At 41.9% G+C, this 20,417-nt stretch overlaps 1 protein-coding gene across 7 annotated transcripts in view; it reads right to left on the reverse strand.

Annotated features, from left to right (window-relative positions):
- Nucleotides 1-20,417, reverse strand: part of LOC140714317 (uncharacterized) — a 156,049-nt gene that overhangs the window by 20,015 nt on the left and 115,617 nt on the right. For 6 of the 7 annotated variants that reach the window (XM_073025468.1, XM_073025466.1, XM_073025463.1 and 3 more), the window contains 6 exons: nt 15,068-15,223; nt 8,605-8,678; nt 6,862-6,946; nt 5,067-5,128; nt 2,977-3,041; nt 2,576-2,658 (listed from right to left, as the gene is read on the reverse strand). In XM_073025468.1, coding sequence (XP_072881569.1) covers nt 2,576-2,658; nt 2,977-3,041; nt 5,067-5,128; nt 6,862-6,946; nt 8,605-8,678; nt 15,068-15,223 — 525 coding nt within the window. The remainder of the gene's footprint in view (nt 1-2,575; nt 2,659-2,976; nt 3,042-5,066; nt 5,129-6,861; nt 6,947-8,604; nt 8,679-15,067; nt 15,224-20,417) is intronic. The other variant, XM_073025464.1, reaches the window with a different exon arrangement.

Genomic DNA, 20,417 nt, shown 5'->3' on the forward strand with positions numbered 1-20,417 from the left:
ATCCTGGCTAGATCCCACTTGGAATACTGTGTTCAGTTCTGGTTACCTTAGGAGAATGTGGAAGTTTCAGCAAGGATGCTGAGGAAATTTACCTGGATACTGTCTGGATGCCTTATGAGCATAGTTAGAGCAACCTAGGGCTTTTCTTTCTGGAGAGAAGGGTGGGAAGTGCCTTGGTAGAGGTGTTCACAATGATAATAGCCATATCTCAAATAGGTAGCCAGAGACTTCTTCCCAGGACAGACATGGCTAACATGAGGGGGCATAATTTTGAGGTGATTGGAGGAAAGAATGGGAATGTCATAGCAAAGTTTTCTTTTTTATAGAGTGGTGAGTTTGCGGAACACCTTGCTGGGAGTGGTGGTAGAGGCAAATACATAAGGGGCATTTAAGAAACTCAGGCACATGGATGATAAAAAAAAGAGCTATGTGGGAAGGAAGGGTTAAATTGATCTCAGAGGCAGTTTAACAGGCCTGACCAACATCATGGGCCAAAGGGTCTGTACTGTGCTATAATGTTCTAAGTTCTGTCTCATGAGATTGTGGAATGCTCTGTATAAATACGAGACTTTTAATTAAGACAATATTAGTAACACTTTTCCTTCCTGCTATTCCCAAATTGGTTTATTTATTTTCTTGCTCACTCTTAAATTTCCACAGCACCAGGTTCAAGAACAGCTATTGCCCTTCAATCATTCATTTCTTGAACTAACCAACACAACTCTAATCTCTACTTCAGTACAGCAACACTGACCATTTTACACTAGAATGGACTTCTTTTCCCCGCTTGATCTAAATGTTTTATTCATTTAATAACTTACAGAGCAGACACTAGTAATTTGGGTACCTGAACTGTGCTATTCCAGGTCTACATTTAGATGCCACACGTTTACATGCGCAGAATACCACAGTTTGGTCAGACCAGCCCTTTATATCAATCCCCCATTGCAAATACAGGTTTTCAACACAAAGATCAAAAGTGTTTGACACCCTTTATGATAGACCCTTGTGTCACTTTGAACTCCCCTTTTTAGAAGCAGAGAAGGGACACAGATCAGCTCGAGAACCCTCATAAAAGGGCTGATCTTCAGAGCAGCACCAGTACAGGGCACAGTGTCCAAGACTGAACAACATATCCGGGAAAGGAAGGTGTAAGGTTGGGAATTCCCTGGTATGCTCTCCAATTTGAGGTAATCATCACAGGATACCCTAGACCCTGGCTGTTACTGAGTGAACACCCAGACAGGGTTGCTCTCAGGACTAGGGAACCAGAGAGGACTGGAAAGGATGCCTGAAGACATTTGAGGGGAAGGAGGAAAGGGGAGTTCATTTGAAGAGAGAGGGAATATTGAGGACATTTGAAGGGCTACGGGAGGAGAGGAGGGATTTTGAGGACATTGAGCGCACTTGAGGGGCTAGGTGAGGAGAGAATGAGGGGAGGGGAGAGCATTGAGGAAATTTGAGGGGAGTGGGGAGGAGAGAAGGAACAGGAGAGGAGGAGAGGAATGAGCCACACCGCAACTTGGCAACAGAGTGGGTGAAGGCGGGAAGGGAGAATCTGAGGAAAGGGCAGGAGGTGGTTATGGTATAGGTGGGACAAGGAAGAGGAGCTTACATAGGATGAAGGTGAGAGAGCTCAAGGGGACAGTTAGAGAGGGGTAGAAATGAGGTGGCCACAGTAGACAAAAACATCTGTGCCCTAAACCACCCACGTGTGTTTCTGGACGTGCATACTGACAGGTACCCACACACTCACCCATGCAGAAGATGCCTGGTCTCCAGTTTCCTTGGAAGCCTTTGCCTGTGGATCAAAGCCCAAGAGCAGGTCCTAGTTATGGCTGTGTGCAATGGCTATTCTCTCATCACGAGGTCACAGGCTGGCAAACTCCTCTCTCACTTGGAGGAAATACCCAAAGAATGTAACAACTGACCAAGATACAGGAGGGCAGGTGACAAAAAGCTTCAAACCTGGAGGTGGACATGTTTACGGATGGTATTCTAGGGCTTGTGGCATTTGGAGTGGAAGGTATGGCTTGACAGAAATCAAGGGTACATAGGAGTCCAATGTGGTGCCTTTCTGAAATAAAGATTATCATTGACTGTACACAGGAAACACAGGAGACAGCAGATGCTGGAATCTGCAGCAAATAAACAAACTGCTGGAGGAATTCAATGGGTCAGGCAGCATCTATGGAAGGAATAGAGTCGATGGTTCAGGCTGAATGAGTGATCAACATTTTAGGTTTTGATGTAGGGTCTCAATCCAAAGTATTGACTATCCCTTCACCTCCATAGATGCTGCCACATCAACTGTACAGAGTATAGTGTCACATTAACATGAGGAACAGGCCATCCAGGCCCTCAAATCCAAGCTGGTGTTTCTGATCCACCTTTCTGAGGTGCCAATGTAGAAATGCACCAATTTCATTCAAAATGTTGAAATAGTTCACAGCCAGGAAATTTTAAGAGCTTTGTATTAAATTATTCTGCAAGAATGAGAAATTCAAATTAACAGTTCCAGCACATGGAAAAAGAGCCTCGAGTATCTAGTGGTTTCCAAAGAACATCCACTTACCTGTGTAAGAATTTTGGCCTCGTTCAGTGATTTCAAAGCCATATCCTTCTCTTCCCGCAGCTCAGAATTTCTATCGGAGTAGTCTGAAAAATATGAGGAATGTCAAAACTTCGAACCATAACACAGGATGGGAGATGAAAGGATAAAAGCTGAAAACAGTTTTATAACTCAACAGAATTTTAGTTCACACACACACACACACACACACACACACACACACACACACACACACACACACACACACACACACACACACACACACACACACACACACACACACACACACACACACACACACACACACACACACACACACACACACACACACACACACACACACACACACACACACACACACACACCTCGTACAGCCAGACCACAGACAGGAGGGAGGACGCTACCTTGCACTTTGGCATTCATTTTCTCAAGAAGGGAGTCACAACAACGACAAGTCTGAAGCGGATAACTGCAAAAAGGAGGAATCGAGGAATTAGTTCCTTCTGGCGGAGGGGAATTCCGGATTAGAAAATTATTAGCAGAACTTCACTCATCAACGTGGGCATCACTGGCAAGACCAGATTTTATTGTACATCCCCAATTCCTTGACTTGATTGGCTTTACATTTTACTGCCCTTGTGTCAATTCCTGCCCTTGGGCCAAAGACATCAATTCTTTCAACAAAAGACACCAGTGAACCAAATGGATTTCACAATAATCAAATAAAGATTAATTTTACAGATACTAACATTATATTCCAACTTTTAATATTTTTAACAAACTATACCATATCCTAATGTAATATAATAAATATAGGCTCCTTGGCTGCTGTACTAGTAGGGCATGAAACAAAAGTGAATATGAGATATTCAAAACCAGGGCGCCCAGTTATTGTTCCAGTAATTTAATAACTATGATTTGTGAACACTTAATAAGCTCCAATCAGATTCCTCCCATGATTAATTTAATTTAATTTGTTTATTTAAAAATGGTCATATCTATTGTGTGTGCTCACACAGTAACATCAAAAACAATCATTATTATTTCATACACATTAATAAAAGCATTGTAATGACGTGACTTGGATTAAATACTTTGAGTCCGTATCTCACATAGCAATGAATAACCATGATATATTTTCAGAGAAACCCCACCTACAGTAAAATAAACTTATTAATTTAGACTGCACACAGCTCCCATTATACTATTTACTTACTGAGATACACACAATGTTGGCCCTTCTGGCACTTAAAACCGCACCAACCAGCAATCCCCTGATTTAACATTAGTCTAATCACATGACAAATTATAGTGACAATTAACCTATCAACCGGTACGTCTTTGGACTGTGGGAGGAAACCCACACGGTTACGAGGAGAATGTACAGGCAGTGTCAGGAATTGAACCCAGGTCTCCTGTACTGTAAAGCGTTATGCTAACCATTATGCTACTGTGCCGCCCCTACTATTGACCCTTTGGTAAATAAATCTTACTTTTATAAACACAAGAGATTCTGTAGATTCTGGAAATCTAGAGTAACACATACAAAATGCTGGAGGAACTCAGCAGGTCAGGCAGCCTCATTAGGCCGAGTCCTGGTAAAAGGTCTCAGCCCAAAATGTCAACTCCTGATCCCTCCATAGATGCCACCTGATCTGCTGAGTTCCTCTAGCATTTTGTGCGTGCTACGTTTACGTTTACATCTCAGTTTCCATGACCCAAAGAAGTTCCAAAGAAAATCAGTCCGTAAGTTACTCCAGAATTACATTCACCATAATGGGATGTCGGGGTAGAAATAAATCTGTACCAAAGTAGGTGTAAGGTACTAATTACCCCTGCTAGCCTGCAGTTCACCCTTGGGCAAGGTGCAGCACCTGCTCAGCTCCCCCAATCAGGGTCATGTGAAGCCACAGGAGGAGGTGGTGGATGGTCGTATGAGCAGCTGGTGTATATCACAAGTCCTGGTTATACAACCACTGACAGCAGACAAAAAATCTCTGCAGAGCATTGATAGTGGCTGGGGTCACCCAGCTTGTAAAGGCACTGCCCAGAAGGTGGCAATGGCAGCCCACTTCTGTAGAAAAAATTGCCAAGAACAACCATGGTCATGTAAGGACCATGATCGTCCACAGTATACGGAACGGCACAAAACGAAAAATGATAGTGGGTCAGATTATGGGTTGAGGTCTCACTCCTGAGACTCGAGATGAAAAATCAAAGCTGGACAGAGCACAGAACTGTCAGAAGTATTGTGTTTCAGACAGGGGATAAACTCAGGATACCAGTGTAAAACTCCCATAGCATCTTTAAAGGAAGAGCAGGAAAACTTTCTCCAATGACCTGGGAATGATTTCTCTCTCAAAACACATAAGTGAAATGATGATCATTATGAGGATCTTGCTGGGTATGAATTGGCTGCAGTGTTGGTCTCTCTGCTTAAAGTTCAGCCTTGGACACTTTGCCAGCAGGATGTCGGTTCAGCTCCAACTCCTACCTCTTGTGTTCATCCCTTGGGCTCTCTTGTTGAACTTCACCCAAGACATCCACTTCTGCTAACTGAAATAGATCAATAAGGTCAGTCTAACACACCCCAGGTCTAGAAGTATAACATTAGCAGCAGCAACAACAGCTAATTGTGCTCATTGAGTCATAGTCATACAGCTCAGAAACAGGCCCTTCGGCCCAACTTAGCCACGCTGACCAAGATTCACACAGAAGCTAGTCCCACTTGTCCGCATTTGGCCTATGTCCCTGTGAACTTTTCCGATCCATGTGCCTGCTCAAGGGCCATTTAACACAATAAAGTAATCCCTGATTGAAAACAAAACAAATTTCATGGGAGACTGAAGAGAAATCCCATGATCAAAAATTTGGTTACAGGGGTAAGTATTAGGGACCTTCTTTACAGAATGAATTTGGGGTGGGCTAGAAGTTCATTCAGAGAAACAGCACAGAAACAGGTCCTTCAGGCCCAAAAAGCCCACACCACCCAGCTACACACACGTGACAATTAACCTACTGACAACCTGAACGTCTTTGGAATGTGGGAGGAAACTGGAGCTGTCACAGGGAGAACGTACAAGCTCCTTACAGACCTGATCACTGGCTCTGTAATAACGTTATGCTAACTGCCATGCCACCATAGAGAGGGAATTTAAATAATTGGCATCTAAGCAGATAAAGGCAAGGTGGCCAATGGTGCAGGGGTTAAATTCTGGGATGGTCAAGTCCTAAATTACAGGAGCATAGATCTTGGAGGATATTAGAGAATTATTACAATTAGTCCTCCAATTAAACCTCCTTTGAAGTGCTTATGTCCCCTGGAAAATATTGTTATCTTATCCAATATACGATAGACAGTAGGTGCAGGAGTAGGCCATTTGGCCCTTCTAGCCAGCACCGCCATTCATTGTGATCATGGCTGATCATACACAATCAGTCCCCCTTTCCTGCCCTCTCCCCATATCCCTTGACCCCAATATCTATAAGAGCTCTATCTAACTCACAATACCTCACAATCCCCACAATACCTCTTTATAACTCTCCTGCTTTTACCCGGAAACTCAAAGGACACTCCTAACTCCAGGCAGTGGTCATGCGTGGGTGTGTGTCAGGGTCAAGAGTGGGGCTGGGCTTTGAACTGTTGTGGCTCCCACACTGCAGTGAGAAGACCAGTCACAAACACAGGAGATGCTGCAGGCACTGGAAATACCGTGCGAGTCGGCAGAGGAACGTAGCATTTGTGCAATTGCTTTATGGCACCAGCTACAAGATCAGGGTTCGATTCCTGCTACTGTCTGTAAGTTCTCCCCATGACCACATAGGTTTCCTCTTGGTGCTCTAGTTTTGTCCCACATTCCAGAGACATATGTGTTAGGCTTAGTGTGTTGTGGGTATGCTATGTTGGCATAAGAAGCATGCTGTCACTTGCAGACTGCCCAGGCTAATCCTGGCTGATCTGACTTGACTACAAAGCCACATCTCACTGTACGCTTCAACGTACATATGACAAATAGAGCTGATCTCAATTATCTTTTAAACCTTGAGCAATACACACAAATACTGGAAGAACTCAGCCGGTCAGGCAGCATCTATGGAAGGGAATAAACAGTTGACTCTTCATCAGGATCAGAAAGGAAGGGGGCAGAGGGCAGAATGCGAAGGTGAGGTAAGGGGAAGGAGTATAAGGATTCCCTGCCCCAAACTGCAGTGGGAGTCAGGACAGCCAGAGTCGGGACGGTGATTAGTGACAATGTGTGGGGAAAAATCAAGGTAAAAATGTAACAAACCTTTAATTCCATTGCCGAAATCTTTATTTCGAATTCAGTCTTCTCCGTTCGCCTGAGCCTTTCAAGCTGTCGAAGTGCATGCTCCCTGGAGCCACAGAAACAAACTTCAGTAAGCAACATCCAAATCTTATGAGGTTTCATCACACACGACCTACCACGCCACCTAAATATATTTCATATTAATAAGAGGGTTCAAAGACATTGAAAGGCAATGCTTCTTTTAAAGCTCTCTTGAAAATTTCTATCCCAATTGCTGTTGTTTTAACCAACTTAACTTTATTCATAATAAGTATTTGCGAGAATAAACCACGCAATGCCACACAACCATAAGACCATTAAAAATAGGAGCAGAATTAGGCCATTTGGCCCACTGAGTTTGCTCCACCATAGCTGATTTATTATCCGTCTCAACACTATTCTCTTGCCTTCTCCCTGTAACCTTTGACACCCCTACTACTCAAGAACCTATCTGTGGTAAACCATGTATACCTGTCTGGACATGCCCCTCTGCTGACTGCTCCTGTGGCTCCTCCCACAGACCCCTGTATAAAGGTGATTGGACTGCTCCTCCCTGTCTCCAACATGGTCATGCTCCATTTTTGCTGTTAATAAAAGCCTATCGTTCACTTCCAGTCTCCTAGAGTTATTGATAGTGCATCACTATCAGCCTCTTTTTTACACATACCCAACGACTTGGCCAACACAGCAATCTGTGGCAGTGAATTCCATGAATTCTGCACCCTCTGGCAAAATAAATTTCTCGTCATCTCTGTTCTAAAACATTGTCCCCCTATTTTGAGGCTGTGCCCTCTAGTCCTAGACTCTCCCTCTATAGGATCATCCTCTTCACGTCCACTCTATCTAGACCTTTCAATATTCGTTCGGTTTCAATGAGATCCCCACCCTCATTCTTCAAAATGTCAGCGAGTACAGGCCCAGAGCCTTTGAATGATCCTTATATTTTAACCCTATTTCCTTTTCAATGCATTTTCGTTCTTAAGTCATAGACAATGTGTTCAGTGTTAAATTACATCGTTTAAAACCAATAGTATTGTTGTCACTCGTGGTCCCCTGGGCGGCACACCACCACAATAACTGAGGGGCTTCCTCACCCAACCTAGCCCCTCCCTGTCCAATTGTGGAAGAACCCTGTACTGTGGTCCTTCCCCACCAACCCCTTTGCTTGCTCCAGTGTTCAGGATGACTAACTGGAGATTTAGAAAAAGTCCCGTGAGAGAGAGGGCAGGGAGATGGATACAATAAAGTCCACTGAACCTGAAGCCTTCAGCTGCCTGGCAACTGTAGTGCTTGCACCCACAGCCTCCAAGTTGGGAAACTCAAACCCAGCTCCCAGAACTAATCCAGATGGCTAAACAGAATTTGTATCTGTTTTGTTAACATCAGCTTCTGCTAGTCAGTCTGAGCTCAGAGAAACAGAAGGACTTTAAAATCATGTACATCACTCAACTATTGCTAATCCTGCAATATTGATTTTTGTGACCGAGCTGCTCTGATTCACACGGTGACATTATAGGAGACATTTTCTAATGTAGCCTATTATGAGAAAAAAAAAAAGCATTATTTCTCTCTGATCTGTGATCAGCCCAGTTCGGATCTGCTTTTGCTAATCCCACTGAAATCAGAGGATAAGTGCCACACACAGGCAAGCATGAAGCGTGACCTTTACTTGCAACTCCAGCACGCTCTCCATCAGATGACAAGTGAATGATTCACTCGACTTACTTCTCTGTCACTTGCTGCTTCAACGTGGTGACCAGGTTTTCCAGCCTCTGGTTTTCCGAGTTGCATTCAGTGAACTGCAGGGCAAAAGAACTCAGTCAGCCTGGGAGAGAGCAGGCGATGGTAACACCAGCATCTGCTTGGATCTTTAGTCCTGCACTGTGTAGGGCTACCAACGTGAAGTTGGTGAATTACAGTCAGAGAGTCATACAGCACTGAAAAAGGCCCTTCGGCCCAACTGTCCATTCCTATCAAGATAACCCATTCCTATTTAGACCATAAGACATAGGAGCAGAATTAGGCCCATTTGGCTCTGCTTTTCTATCATGGCTGATCCTTTTCTCCCCTTCTCAAACCCATTCCCCTGCCTTCTCCTCATAACCTTTGATGTTGTGTCCAACCCAGAAGCTATCAATCTCTGCCTTAAATACGCCCAACAACCTGCCCTCCACAGATGGCTGGGGTAACAAATTCCACAAATTCACCACACTCTAGCTGAAGAAATTTCTCCACATCTCTGTTTTAAATGGATGCTCCTTTATCCTGAGGCTGTGCCCTCTTGTTCTAGACTCCCTCACTATGGGAAACATCCTTTCCTCATCTACTCTGTTTAGGCCTTTCAACATTCAGAAGTTTTAAATGAGATCCCCCACCCCCCCCCCCCCCACCATCCTTCTAAATTGCAATGAGTACAGACCCAGAGCCATCAAACATTCCTTGTATGATAACCCTTTCATTCCTGGAATCATCCTTGTGAACCTCCTCTGGATCCTCTCCAATGCCAGCATATCTATTCTTAGATGAAGAGCCCAGCACTGTTCACAATACTCAATGTGAGGCCTCACCAATGCTTTACAAAGCCTTAGCATCACATCCCAGCTCTTGTATTCAAGACCTTTTGTAATGAATGCTAACATTGCAGTTGCCTTCCTCACCTCTGACTCGATCTTCAAGTTAATGTTTAGGGTGTTCTGCACAAGGACTCCCAAATCCCGTTGCATCTCAGATTTTTGGAATTTCTCCCCGTTTAGAAGATAATCTGCACATTTATTTCTCCTACCAAAGTGCACGACCAAGCATCTTCCAACATTGTATTTCATTTGCCACTTTCTTGCCCATTCTCCTAACGTGTGAAAATCCTTCTGCAGCCTACCTGTTTCCTTAACACTACTTGACCCTCTAACAATCTTCATATCATCTGCAAACTTGGCAATAAAGCCATTGATTCCATCATCTAAATCATTGATATACAGCATAAAAAGAAGTGGTCCAAACACCATCCCCTGCAGAATTAGTTACTGGCAACCAGACATCGATCCTTTTATTCCCACTCACTGACTCCTACCAATCAGCCAACGCTCTAACCATGTAAGTACATTTCCTGTAACACCATGGGGTCTTAATTTGGTAAGCTGTCTCACGTGTGGCACCTTGTCAAAGGCCTTCTGAAAGAAGACTTTTTTACCCAAGTTTGGCCCACATCTTTCTAACCCTTTCCTGAGTAAAACACACAAAATGTTGAAGGAACTCAGCAGATCAGGCAGCATCTATGGAGAGAAATAAAGAGTCAATGTTTCCGGCTGAGATCTTTCAGCAAGACTAGCCCTTTCCTGTCCATGTACCTCTCCATGGATTAGATAGCTTTCCATTTGTGACTGTTGAGTGGACACATTCCAGCCTGTGGTTATCACTCATTGTGTAGGGTGAGGCTTGCTTGCTTTGACTTTCAGTAACAGGGATGGTGGGGGTTAACCAAATAAATTCGCAGGTGGTGCAAATCCATAAATATCAATAGCAAATTCTAGAAATTCTCAGCAGGTCAAGCAGCATCTGTGGAGGAAAAAATTGGAACTGGGAGAGGCTAGAGAGAAAATAAATCAGCTTTTAAGGTGCAAAATAAATGGGGAGGGAGGAGAGCACAGGAGAACAGTTTGCCTTGTTCCCATAAAAGATAATTGACCTGAAATATCAGCTTTTGCTTCTCTCCATAGATGCTGCCTGACCAGCAGAGCATTTCTATAGTCTCTGTTTTCATTTCAGATTTCCAACATCTGCAATATTTCAAGAGGTGACAAAATTTCCCCTTATTTCAGTCGTAACTGGGTCACCCTCATGCTAGGACAAAGTCTTCATCACTGAAAGGCAAAGTCTGTACTAGAGTGGAAGACAAGAAAGATTAAATCATCACTAAGGTTGTTGTGTTTTGTAACTCCAAAACATACAACGAATTGAAAGAAAAACATGGGAGACTGGGAATAATGTGCATTTAACTTCATTTTTATGTTTAGTGAGACACCCACATATGATGTGGTGAAGTGGTAACGTATGCCATTCACGTACTTTTACATTCACCAGCATTGCTTTATGCAAATGACAAAGAATGCTTAATCAAACAATATATTTACAATATTACACAAATATTACTGTAATATTAAATATACAACAGAGGTGATAGTGCAAAGTGACTAATTCCCAGAGAAGGTGAAAATGTAGATCTGCTACTGGAAACCTCCAGCCCAATATTATGGTAACGGAAACAGAAGGTCTCCTGATATGTGGGGGAGACTTAAATTTACAATTACAACCAAACTTACACACTTCCAATAGAAAAACCTATGAAACAAAATCTTTACATAAGAAAGTTAATACACTTTTTGAGGATGTTGGTTTAATTGATATATGGGGGGACCTTTTCCCTGACAGAAGGGATTACACTCATTATTCTGCTCCAAATTCTGTATATACAAGAATAGACTATTTCATAACATTTGGAAAAGACAAAGACAAAATAAACACCTGTGGAATTGGGACGATAGATGTAACTGACCATGCACCTATATATTTATCTGTTGATTTTGACCTACAACCAAAGAATACTATTTGGAAACTAAATTCAAGTCTACTCAATGATCTGTACTTTAAGGAACAAGTTAAAAAAGAAATTGGTCTCTACTTAGAATTTAATGATAATGGAGAGGTTTCACCTCCCATTTTATGGGATACTCTGAAGGCGGTCTTAAGAGGGAAAATTATAGCGATATCTTCATATAAGAAAAAAATAAGGAATAAAACAGAGGAATTACAAAATAGACTGAAGGAACTAGAGAAAAAACACAAATTGAATTTGGCACAGGATACATTAAGGGAAATTAAAAGAATTAGGAATGAAATAAATAATTTGGCTATGCAAGAAATCAGGAAAAACTTAATGCTTCTGAAACAGAGACATTATGAAAATGGATCGAAATCTATGAAAATACTGGTGTGGAAACTGAAAAAAAAGATAGCAGAAAATAGAATTCATAGAATTAGGGACCCAAGAACGAAAATGATAAAAAATAAGCTAAGTGAAATTCAAGAAGCTTTTGAAGTGTTTTACAAAATGCTATATTCCAAAGTTCCAGGGGGAAGCATAACCCAAATTGACACCTTCTTGAATTCTCTAGAGTTACCCACTTTAAGCTTTAAAAAACCCACTTTAACAAAATAGAATGATGACTGCTGACATAACTGAAGTTGAATTAAAAGCTGCAATTAGTAGGCTTAAATTAAGCAAGTCACCAGGATCAGATGGCTATACAGCAGAGTGGTACAAAGAATTTAAAAATGAGTTAATTCCTGTTTTACGCCCCACACTGAACTGGGCTCTAAAAAAGGCACAAATGCCACCCAGTTGGAAGGAAGTGATAATCTCAGCTATACCGAAAGAAGGCAAGGACAAAATGGAATGCGGGTCATTTAGACCAATATCTGTTCTTAATGTAGATTATAGGTTATTTACCTCCATCATGGCCAAACGATTAGAGGAGTTTCTACCCATACTGATACGTAACGATCAGACAGGTTTTATACGACAACGCCAGACACAAGACAATATATGAAGGATACTTCACATTATGGATCATATACAAAAAAATAAAATCGAAGCAATAGTGATAAGCGTGGACACTGAAAAAGCATTTGATTCGGTTAATTGGAATTTTCTTTACAGAGTTTTACATAGATTTGGTTTCCAAGACACAATTATTAAAACTATACAGACACTATATGACAATCCTACTGCTAGGATTAAAAGCAATGCATATTTATCAAATAGTCTTACCCTAGAAAGGGGCACGAGACAGGTTTGTGCATGGTCACCACTACTCTTCGCGCTATATCTGGAACCATTAGCTCAATACATCAGACAAAATGAAGATATCAGGGGAATTACTATTAAAGGGACAGAGCATAAATTGGCTTGTTATGCGGATGACATTTTGATCTATCTAGGGCAACCAACATACTCTTTACCTAATTTGATGCAATCCTTTGAACAATATGGTCAATTATCAGGATACAAGATCATGGTGCAGACAATAGACAATAGGTGCAGAAGTAGACCATTCGGCCCTTTGAGCCTGCACCACCATTCTGAGATCATGGCTGATCATCTACTATCAATACCCAGTTCCTGCCTTGTCCCCATATCCCTTGATTCCCCTATCCATAAGATACCTATCTAGTTCCTTCTTGAAAGCATCCAGAGAATTGGCCTCCACTGCCTTCTGAGGCAGTGCATTCCACACCCCCACAACTCTCTGGGAGAAGAAGTTTTTCCTTAACTCTGTCCTAAATGACCTACCCCTTATTCTTAAACCATGCCCTCTGGTACTGGACTCTCCCAGCATCTGGAACATATTTCCTGCCTCTATCTTGTCCAATCCCTTAATAATCTTATATGTTGCAATCAGATCCCCTCTCAATCTCCTTAATTCCAGCATGTACAAGCCCAGTCTCTCTAACCTCTCTGCGTAAGACAGTCCGGACATCCCAGGAATTAACCTTGTGAATCTACGCTACACTTCCTCTACAGCCAGGATGTCCTTCCTTAACCCTGGAGACCAAAACTGTACACAATACTCCAGGTGTGGTCTCACCAGGGCCCTGTACAAATGCAAGAGGATTTCCTTGCTCTTGTACTCAATTCCCTTTGTAATAAAGGCCAACATTTCATTAGCCTTCTTCACTGCCTGCTGCACTTGCTCATTCACCTTCAGTGACTGATGAACAAGGACTCCTATATCTCTTTGTATTTCTCCCTTACCTTTCTACACTGTTCAGATAATAATCTGCCTTCCTGTTCTTACTCCCAAAGTGGATAACCTCACACTTATTGACATTAAACGTCATCTGCCAAGTATCTACCCACTCACCCAGCCTATCCAAGTCACCCTGAATTCTCCTAACATCCTCATCACATGTCACACTGCCACCCGGCTTAGTATCATCAGCAAATTTGCTGATGTTATTCTCAATGCCTTCATCTGAATCGTTAACGTAAATGGTAAACAGCTGTGGTCCCAATACCAAGCCCTGTGGCACCCCACTAGTCACCACCTGCCATTCCGAGAAACACCCATTCACCGCTACCCTTTGCTTTCTATCTGCCAACCAGTTTTCTATCCATGTCAATATCTTCCCCCCAATGCCATGAGCTCTGATTTTACCCACCAATCTCCTATGTGGGACCTTATCAAATGCCTTCTGAAAATCGAGGTACACTATATCCACTGGATCTCCCTTGTCTAACTTCCTGGTTACATCCTCGAAAAACTCCAATAGATTAGTCAAGCATGATTTGCCCTTGGTAAATCCATGCTGGCTTGGCCCAATCCTATCACTGCTATCTAGATGTGCCACTATTTCATCTTTAATAATGGACTCTAGCATCTTCCCCTCTACTGATGTTAGGCTGACAGGATGATAGTTCTCTGTTTTCTCCCTCCCTCCTTTCTTAAAAAGTGGGATAACATTAGCCATTCTCCAATCCTCAGGAACTGATCCTGAATCTAAGGAACATTGGAAAATGATTACCAATGCATCCGCAATTTCCAGAACCACCTCCATTAGTACCCTAGGATGCAGACCATCTGGACCTGGGGATTTGTGAGCCTTCAGTCCCATCAGTCTACTCATCACCGTTTTCTTCCTAATGTCAATCTGTTTCATTTCCTCTGTTACCCTATGTCCTTGGCCCATCCATACATCTGGGAGATTGCTTGTGTCTTCCCTAGTGAAGACAGATCTAAAGTACTTATTAAATTCTTCTGCCATTTCTCTGTTTCCCATAACAATTTCACCCAATTCATTCTTCAAGGGCCCAACATTGTTCTTAACTATCTTCTTTCTCTTCACATACCTAAAAAAGCTTTTGCTATCCTCCTTTATATTCCTGGCTAGCTTGCGTTCGTACCTCATTTTTTCTCCCCATATTGCCTTTTTAGTTAAGTTCTGTTGTTCCTTAAAAATTTCCGAATCATCTGTCTTCCCACTCACCTTAGCTCTGTCATACTTCTTTTTTTAATGCTATGCAATCTCTGACTTCCTTTGTCAACCACTGTGGCTCCTCCTTTCCCCTCTTTGAATCCTTCCTTCTCCGGGGGATGAACTGATTTTGCACCATGTGCATTATTCCCAAGAATACCTGCCATTGCTGTTCCACTGTCTTTTCTGCTAGGATATCCGTCCATTTAACTTTGGCCAGCTCCTCCCTCATGGCTCCATAGTCTCCTTTGTTCAACTGCAACACTGACACCTCCGATCTGCCCTTATCCTTCTCAAATTGCAGATAAAAACTTATCTGCAAATATCAACATAGATAAAACCCAATTACTTTCATATTACTATAGCCCACCAAGAGAAATTGAAAGTCGATACCCCTGGGCATGGCACACAGAGTCTTTCAAATATTTGGGCATCATTATGCCATTGACAAAATTATCAGAATGTAATTATCAGCCTCTATATAAAAAAATTAAGGAAGATGTGTCAAGATGGAGACTGATTCCTTTTTTCAGTCTCAGTTCAAGGATTGAGTCTATTAAAATGAATATACTGCCCAGACTGTTATATCTCTTTCAGACCCTACCAATAGAGATTAATCAAAATCAATTGAATGAATGGAACAAGATGCTATCAAGGTATATTTGGCAGGGTAAAAGGCCTAGAGTTCGTCTCAAAACTTTGCAATTAGCAAAGGAAAAGGGGGGATGGGGCTTGCCTTCTCTTAGAGATTATTATTTTGCAGCACAGTTGAAAGCTGTGATATGTTGGTGCAACCCATCATATGACGCTCAATGGAAAAACATTGAGGAGCGGGTACTTCCCATCCCCATACAAGCAATTTTGGTTGGTAACAACCTGCAAAGGTACATAAATACTATTGATAACCCATGGGTGAAATTGACTCTTAAAATATGGAAAACCACTATAAAAGAATATAATCTAGCGGGACATATTGCAATTCTTAAATGGTGTGCATATGACTCTGATTTTACACCAAATAAACTGGATGCTAGATTTAAGGACTGGACAGCTAAAGGAATAACAGTTCTTTACAACATAATGAAAGAAGGAACACTGTTCAGTTTTGAAATGCTTAAAGAGAAACACTTATTAGAAAAACAAGATTTTTATCGGTATTTACAGTTGCGACAATATATTAATAAAATGCTTAAAAATGTAACCAAGGCAAATACATGCTTGATAGAGCTCTTTAGAAAAGCATATTATTCAGATAATGGTAGTAGAATCATTTCAAGCATGTATAAGGGGTTGTCAAATCTTAAAACACATTCGACTTCATACATTAAAACAAAATGAGAGAAGGAAGGAGGGATAATTATATCTGAGGAAGAATGGACAACAATATGGAGGTATCAATGGAAGTGTACCAAATCACAGAAATGGAGGGAGTTTGCATGGAAAAATTTGATAAGATATTTTATTACACCCTCTCAGAAATCCCATTATGATAGTAACCTCCCTGTTTGCTGGAGAAATTGTGGAAATCAAAATGCAAATCGTTATCATATTTTTTGGGACTGCCCTGTTATCAAAAACTATTGGAGGGGGATACACAATGCCCTACAAGACATCTTTAAATGTGAAATACCCTTGGAGAGTAAGACCATATATTTTGGATATATACCTCAAGAATGGTTGAAAAGAGATAAATATTTAATGAATATACTGTTGGTGGCTGGTAAAAAGACTCTTACTAGGAAATGGTTATCACAGGAGAGCCCAACTTTAAATACATGGATGGAAATTACAACGGACATTTACAAAATGGAGAAGATAACAGCATCTGTTAATCATAAGCTGGAACAATTTGATTCATACTGGGAAAAATGGTTTAACTACATAATGCCTCATAGGCCTGATTTTATTCTCACAAATCAATGAATCTGTTGTAAAAAAAAAGATCACTCCCTACTTGTACATAGTTCTTTCCTTTTGCTTGTTTTTTCTTTCCACTCTTTTCTATAAGTGTATACCTCAGATAAATACTTTGTGGAGATTTGTGATATATATGATTATATGATGTATATGTACAATGTCTGAAATACATCTTATGGAAATGTTTGTTTGATGAACTTCAATAAAAAAATAAATCACAAAAAAAAAGGAAACCTCCAGCCCAGAGGAAAATTGGAAACTCGGTAACAAACAGCCTGCTGGAAGAACTCAGCGGGTTGAGCAGCATCTGTGGGGAAAAAGGATTTCGCAACGCTTTGTATTTAAATCCTGCTTCAGGACTGAGTGCAAAGAGGGAAGATACTCGGTATAACGAGAAGGGGAACGGTGAAACAGAGCCAGTGGATGATTGGTGGATCAGGGAACGGATTTAAGCTTAAGATTTAGGACTTAAGATTCAAATTTTAAGATTTAAAATTAGAGATTTAAGATTAGAGATTAGCTCTATTTGTCACATTTTTAAAAAAAATCATTTATGGGATTTGTGTATTGCCAGCTAAGCCAGCATTTATCGCCCATCCCTAGTAAACAATGCACATAGCAAACAACGCATACAGTGAAATGCATCGCTTGCATCAAGTCCAATCAATGAGGATTGTGCTGGGGCTGCCCACAAGTGTTGCCACACTTCCAATGCCAACATACCATGCCCCCAACTCACTAACCCAAACCATACGTCTTTGGAATATGGGAGGAAATCACGAGAAAAACCTACAAATGCCTTACGGGCAGCGGCAGGAATTAAATCCTGATCTTACAGCAGGCACTGTAAAGTGCTCTACTAACAACTACACTACTGTGTCACCCTAGTGAAGGATGACCGGCAGATGAAGCCGGGGGAAGGGGTGGTCATAAGTGGTCCAAGTGAGTTTGAGTGTGTGGCAGAGGTAATACAACAGAGATGTTCTGCATGGGTGCAGGAAGCAGCACTAATACAATCTTCAATATTCTGGAGAATGAGTCGGAGAGCGGTTCCAAAGCTCCAGTGGCACAAGAACGGTTACACCTAGCCTACAAATAGACAGGCGTAGCTAAGATCTAGGTGAGTGCCCATGGATACAACTCTTTTACAGCAATCGACAGGAGTCAAACGAGAAGTTGCGCAGGGCAAGAACAACTTTAGTCAGGCAGATGAGATTGCTAGAGGGGAAACTAGTGGGATCTTTGTTGCACAGGGAAGCAATATGAAAATTTCTGTGTCAGCCGAAGGTGATGCATAATGCAACCATTAATTAATGAGGGAATTGGAGGAGCATCATGTGGCTCAGTTATTGTGGAATCATTTGCTCGTACACTGCCCATATCAGAAAGCCAGGTGGATTCAACTGGGAACTCCAGACACACCAGACTAACTAACTCCCATTGGCTCATTGGCTGGCCAAGCAACAAACCAATCTAATATGCCAACATGATTCTGAGGCCTCGACTCAATGCAACAATAAGCAGTTATATAAAATACAAGCTAAGGTGATCATGCAAAAGCTCACATCGTGACTAAAATGAGATCAATAAGACCTCTTATACTCTGCTACAATATCACTGCACAGTCTCCTTTTGCATGGAAGTCAGAGAGGTCATTTTACACAAAAGCACAGCAAATATCAACCGTTCTGTCAAGTGACTCATCAACAATGGAGCTCTTTGTTTCACGATGTACCATTTCTCTCCTATTCATCTGAAGCAACTTGAAAAGGGCTTGCTGAGATGAAGCTGCTGTGTTTTAATATACCCACGTTATTTTATCCTGGGTGTGGTCGATGCAGTTAATCCAACGGCCGACTTCAATATCAACGCTGTCACAGTTTAAAGCCAATTTGGCAGGTCAGTGGTTTGTCAATTGGCCTTCACAGGGCTCTGTGATTGAGGGTTATAGAACACAGAACATTACATCACCACACAGCACCTTTGACCCACAATGTTGTGCCAGCCTTTTAACCTACTCTAAAATCAGTCTAACCTTTCCCTCCCACATATCCCTCCATTTTTCTATCATCCATGTGACTGAGTTTCTTAAATGTCTAATGCATCAACCTCTACCACCACTCTTGGCAGGGTGTTCCACGCACTCACCACTCTCTCTATAAAAAAACTACCTCTGACCTCTCCACACCAACACTTTGCTCCAATTATCAATCAGTTTGAAGGCTTGCATCCCAAGGCAGCAGAAAGCAAAGGAGTTGAAGATAACGCTATAGTTGATAAACCCACCACTTTGATCCCAACTAAAAGAGCTGCATTCAATTCTGGTCACTTTCCCTGGGTAGGGTATACAGGATTCGAAGAGGGCTGCATACAGTTACCAAATTGAACAGTGATAAAAAACAGAAAATATTGTTAATTCACAGTCAGCCAAGCAGCATTTGTGGAGAGAGAAAGAGAGTCAATGTTTCAGAGTTATCAAGCAATCTGCTGGAGGAAATCAGCAGGTTGAGCAGCATCGGGGGTGGGGGTTAGGGGGAGGAATTATCGGTATTTCGGGATGCAGGGTTGATGTGTTCTGCTTTAGACTGATGACCTTTCATCTTGTGACCTTGGATCACTCTGGCTACAGTCTCTTGGCATTAAACTGAGACCTAAAGGAGAGAGCTATTAGTGCTGGAACAGATCAGAGCAGCTTTAGAAACAGAACCTTGATATTAAGAAGCACTGTGCTCTGATTTCCTCCCAAATTCCCAAAGAACAGGGGTTAGGGTTAGTAAGCCGTGAGCAAGCTATGCTGGTGCTAGAAGCATTGCAATACTCCTGGACTTCCCCCAGCACATCTTCAAACTGTATTGATCATTGATACAGTTAACACATTGTACTGCATGCTCTGATGCTTCATAGTACAAGGTAATCAAGGACTCTCTTCGAATCTATGCAGTCTATTTACAACAAAAAGAGTAGTTGTTGGTAACACGGGGTTAACAAATAAGTTGGATGTTGGGAGTATATATTTCTCATTATTTCCTTCCAGCATAAGAGACCATTCAGCCCATTGAGCAATCCAATCAATCCCTTTCCATCCTTTATTACCTTGCTTCACATGCCCATCAGCTTCCTCCTGGTTCTTCTGTCACCCACCCATAGTTCACAATGGCCAGTTAACCAACCCACATGTCACCAGGACGTGAGTGGAAACCCCAGCCCCCGGGGGAAACCTGCTCCGGCACGCTGGAGGTCAGGACTAAACTCAGATCATTTGGGAGTGGCACTAACTACTGCAGCACTGTGTCACCCATGGTGGAACAAAGCAGATAGTTCATGTTCAATGAAGTCAGCCAACATAAAACTGAGACATTTTACAAGGCAGAGGGTGAAAAAAACTGCAGTACCTTTCCAAATGAGAGCAGTGTGGGGGACAGTTACATATAACTGAATGCATAAAGTCAGTCTCAGAGATTAAATGAAGGATGGTCTCCAAGATTTACTGATTGTCCCAATACCCAATTATCTCCATTCTGGATGGCTGCAGCATTGTTACCATTTGCAGCCATTAGGAATTCCAAAACTAACCTGAGAGGTTTTATTAACAC

Source organism: Hemitrygon akajei, chromosome 21, assembly GCF_048418815.1.
Source record: "Hemitrygon akajei chromosome 21, sHemAka1.3, whole genome shotgun sequence".
In the NCBI taxonomy this organism is placed as follows: domain Eukaryota; kingdom Metazoa; phylum Chordata; class Chondrichthyes; order Myliobatiformes; family Dasyatidae; genus Hemitrygon; species Hemitrygon akajei.